General features: G+C 41.3%; 1 protein-coding gene across 1 annotated transcript; it reads right to left on the minus strand.

Annotated features, from left to right (window-relative positions):
• Nucleotides 1-21: 21 nt before the first annotated feature.
• Nucleotides 22-2,817, minus strand: LOC119665333 (the record flags this gene model as incomplete). The annotated part of the gene is made up of 3 exons (XM_038074589.1): nt 2,478-2,817; nt 1,124-2,386; nt 22-1,048 (listed from the first exon to the last, which is right to left on the minus strand). Coding segments are annotated over exons 1-3 (2,630 nt in total), but the record flags the coding sequence as incomplete, so codon positions are not given.
• Between the last annotated feature and the right edge of the window lie 125 nt (nt 2,818-2,942).

Below are 2,942 nucleotides of genomic sequence, written 5' to 3' on the forward strand. Positions count from 1 at the left end.
ACATCTTGCATTTGGTGCCACTTGATGCCTAGAGCGCTGGTGACTGTATCTGTATCAAGATTCAAACTCTTTGTTGTAGTATCGCTGATGAAGTCATGATGGTTTGAATGCCATTTGTCAAGATCGAAGCAACCCTTCTGTAGAATGGCCGTTAACTGATGTCTGATATTGGTGAGTTGATCAATGGAATCTGCTCCACCTAAGAAGTCGTCGACAAAGAACGATGATTTAATGAGTGCAGCGCCTATTGGGTATTGTGTTTCAAATTTGTCCGCCAAATACTGCAAACTCCTGGTTGCTAGAAAAGGTGCTGATGCAGTACCATAAGTGACTGTATTCAACTCGTAAGTACTAACAGGATCGGACTCCGTATCTCGCCAAAAAATATATTGGAATTTTCGATCTGGTTCATCTATCAGTATCTGTCGGTACATCTTAACAATGTCAGCCGTCAAGGCATATCGGTGCAAACGAAATTGAAGTAGCAACAAATATAACTCCGACTGAATTGTCGGGCCGACCAGTAGAATATCATTTAATGAACGTTGCGAAGTTGTTGGACATGACGCATCAAAAACCACCCTCAGCTTGGTCGAAGTGCTCGACGGTTTTAAAACACAATGATGAGGGATATAATAATGAGGTTCGTTGGTTTTCGGAGTCTCAACACGCGTCATGTGTCCGAGCTCTCGATATTGTTTCATGAATTCTTGATAGTCTTGCTTCAGTGCACGATTAGATGACAATCGCCGTTCTACAGAATAAAAACGGCGCAAGGCGATATTGTGTGTCAAACCAAGACAATCTGGCGAATCCTTGAATGATAACCGAACGACAATTCTTCCCATCGCATTTTGGTGAACCGTTTCACGATATAATGACTCACACGCAACATGTGCTGGTGACCATGACTTTGAAGCCGGTTGCACTTCCTCTATCTTCCACATCATTTCTAATTGATCGGAGACTGTATCTTCAACTGATAATAGGCATTTTGCTGCTGGTGATGCAAATGGCTGACCCTTGTACTTGCCAGATACAATCCATCCTAATAGTGTTTTTTGAAGTACTGGAAGATTTTCACCTAGTTTGATTTGACCGACAGACAAAATATCAAAGAAACTTTCAGCTCCAAGCAAAAGATCAACGCGCTTGGATTTAAAGAATTGCTCATCGGCGAGAGGTGTATTTGGTGGAACCTTCCACGACGATATATCGATTTCAGAACTTGGTTGATATGCGATGTGATTCATAATACCAAAGTTTAAAGCAAGTTCAAAATTTGAATGACGAGATTTGATTGATGTGAGCGTCTGATACTTAATGTTGGTCAACGAACTACCAATACTGGAAACATGCAACCGATGTTTATGTTTTGCTAAACTAAGCTTCTTTGAAAACTCCTCCGTTATGAAGTTGACCTGAGAGCATGAATCAAGTAAGGCTCTACCCACTTGATAACTTCCCGATGAATCCTTCACTAAAACCAATGCAGTGGCAAGAATTATTTGCTCGGCCGATGACATATTAAGATGGGGATGGCTGGCAACGTTGTCGTTGGGCATAGCAGCGTGTTCTGTGCGTCGTGATGATCCCGCGCTCTTAATATTCGTTGGCAATTGCGAATGATGCAAGAGAGTGTGATGTGGCTTTGCGCAAACCTTACATTTAAACGTTGATGTACAATTAACCACATGATGGCGTGGCGATAAGCAGTTTATGCAGAGTTTTAGGCTCTTCACCTTTTCAAATCTTTGAACCACCTCCAGTGCCTTAAAACGATGACAATTCTGTATTAGGTGTTCATTGCTAGAACAAAATGAGCAAGAATTGCTAGATGTAGATGCAACAAATGCGTATTGTTTTGAGCGTCTGTTAGTCTTGGAGTTAAGACTATTAGGTTTACGTTGTGATGATGACTGATTGCCGTTTCCACTGTCAAGTGATTCGAGAAACTGGCAATGTCTATCCAACAATTTTGAGCAATCTTCCCAACTGGGTAATGTGTCAAAGTTACGCGATTCATTCCATTTCCTACGTGTAATTGCGTCCGTTTTTTGCATGATTAGCGAGATAAGTAGAGCCTCACATATTTGTTTCTCTGTACCTAGCGAACAGAGTGAACCATACAAAGCGGATGCATTGTTTACCAGACTACGGAGTTGTTGGCTTGACTGACCCGATACTGCTGGTAGATCAAATAGTGTCGCGATATTTTCGGCGAAGATTAGGCTATTATTGGAATAGCGCGATTTAAGCCTATCCAGAGCCTTTGGATAGTTTTCATTCGAAATAGGAAATGCCTGTACTGTCTCTAGAGCTTGACCAGTAAGGCAGTTCAGCAAGTGATTAAATTTTTCAATATTTGTGAGGTATATTTCGCGATCTATGATTTGGAGAAACGAATTAATAAAATTGTTATAATCCGAGTACTTACCACTGAATGTAGGTAATTTTAACAGTGGTAATTTTTTTACTTGAGGTGGGCATCATTGCTGTTACGTCTAGCACTGATGCATTGTGGGCCTCTTCCTGCAGTTGAGACATGATTAATACTTTGGTGGAAACGTATAGGTCTTCTAATTCATCTCTAGCTGAGTCAGTTGCATCTAATTTCTCGATCAACGTCTGAAAAGCTAAGATTTGTTTAAAATATGATTCTAAAATACCTAGTCGACATTTCAGTTCTGGTTGTGAGAGCGAATTACTCTTTCCTTTGACGAACGTCTTGATCCTTGAAATGCTCGCTTTCGTCGAGGCTCGCTGTTGTTTTAGTTCTGACAGTTCTGCCGTAGTGGTTGGCTCTGCCGTTGCCATTGAAACAATTGTAGATACTTGAGAACAGCAAGGGATTTGACGAAGTCGAAAAGTCACAATAGCAGCAGCGAACTTTCCGAAATTGAACTGCTCTTACGGTGGTTGTTGTCAGACGCGACGTTGAC

Source organism: Teleopsis dalmanni, unplaced genomic scaffold (genome assembly GCF_002237135.1).
Source record: "Teleopsis dalmanni isolate 2A unplaced genomic scaffold, ASM223713v2 unscaffolded_contig_4546, whole genome shotgun sequence".
NCBI classification, from domain to species: domain Eukaryota; kingdom Metazoa; phylum Arthropoda; class Insecta; order Diptera; family Diopsidae; genus Teleopsis; species Teleopsis dalmanni.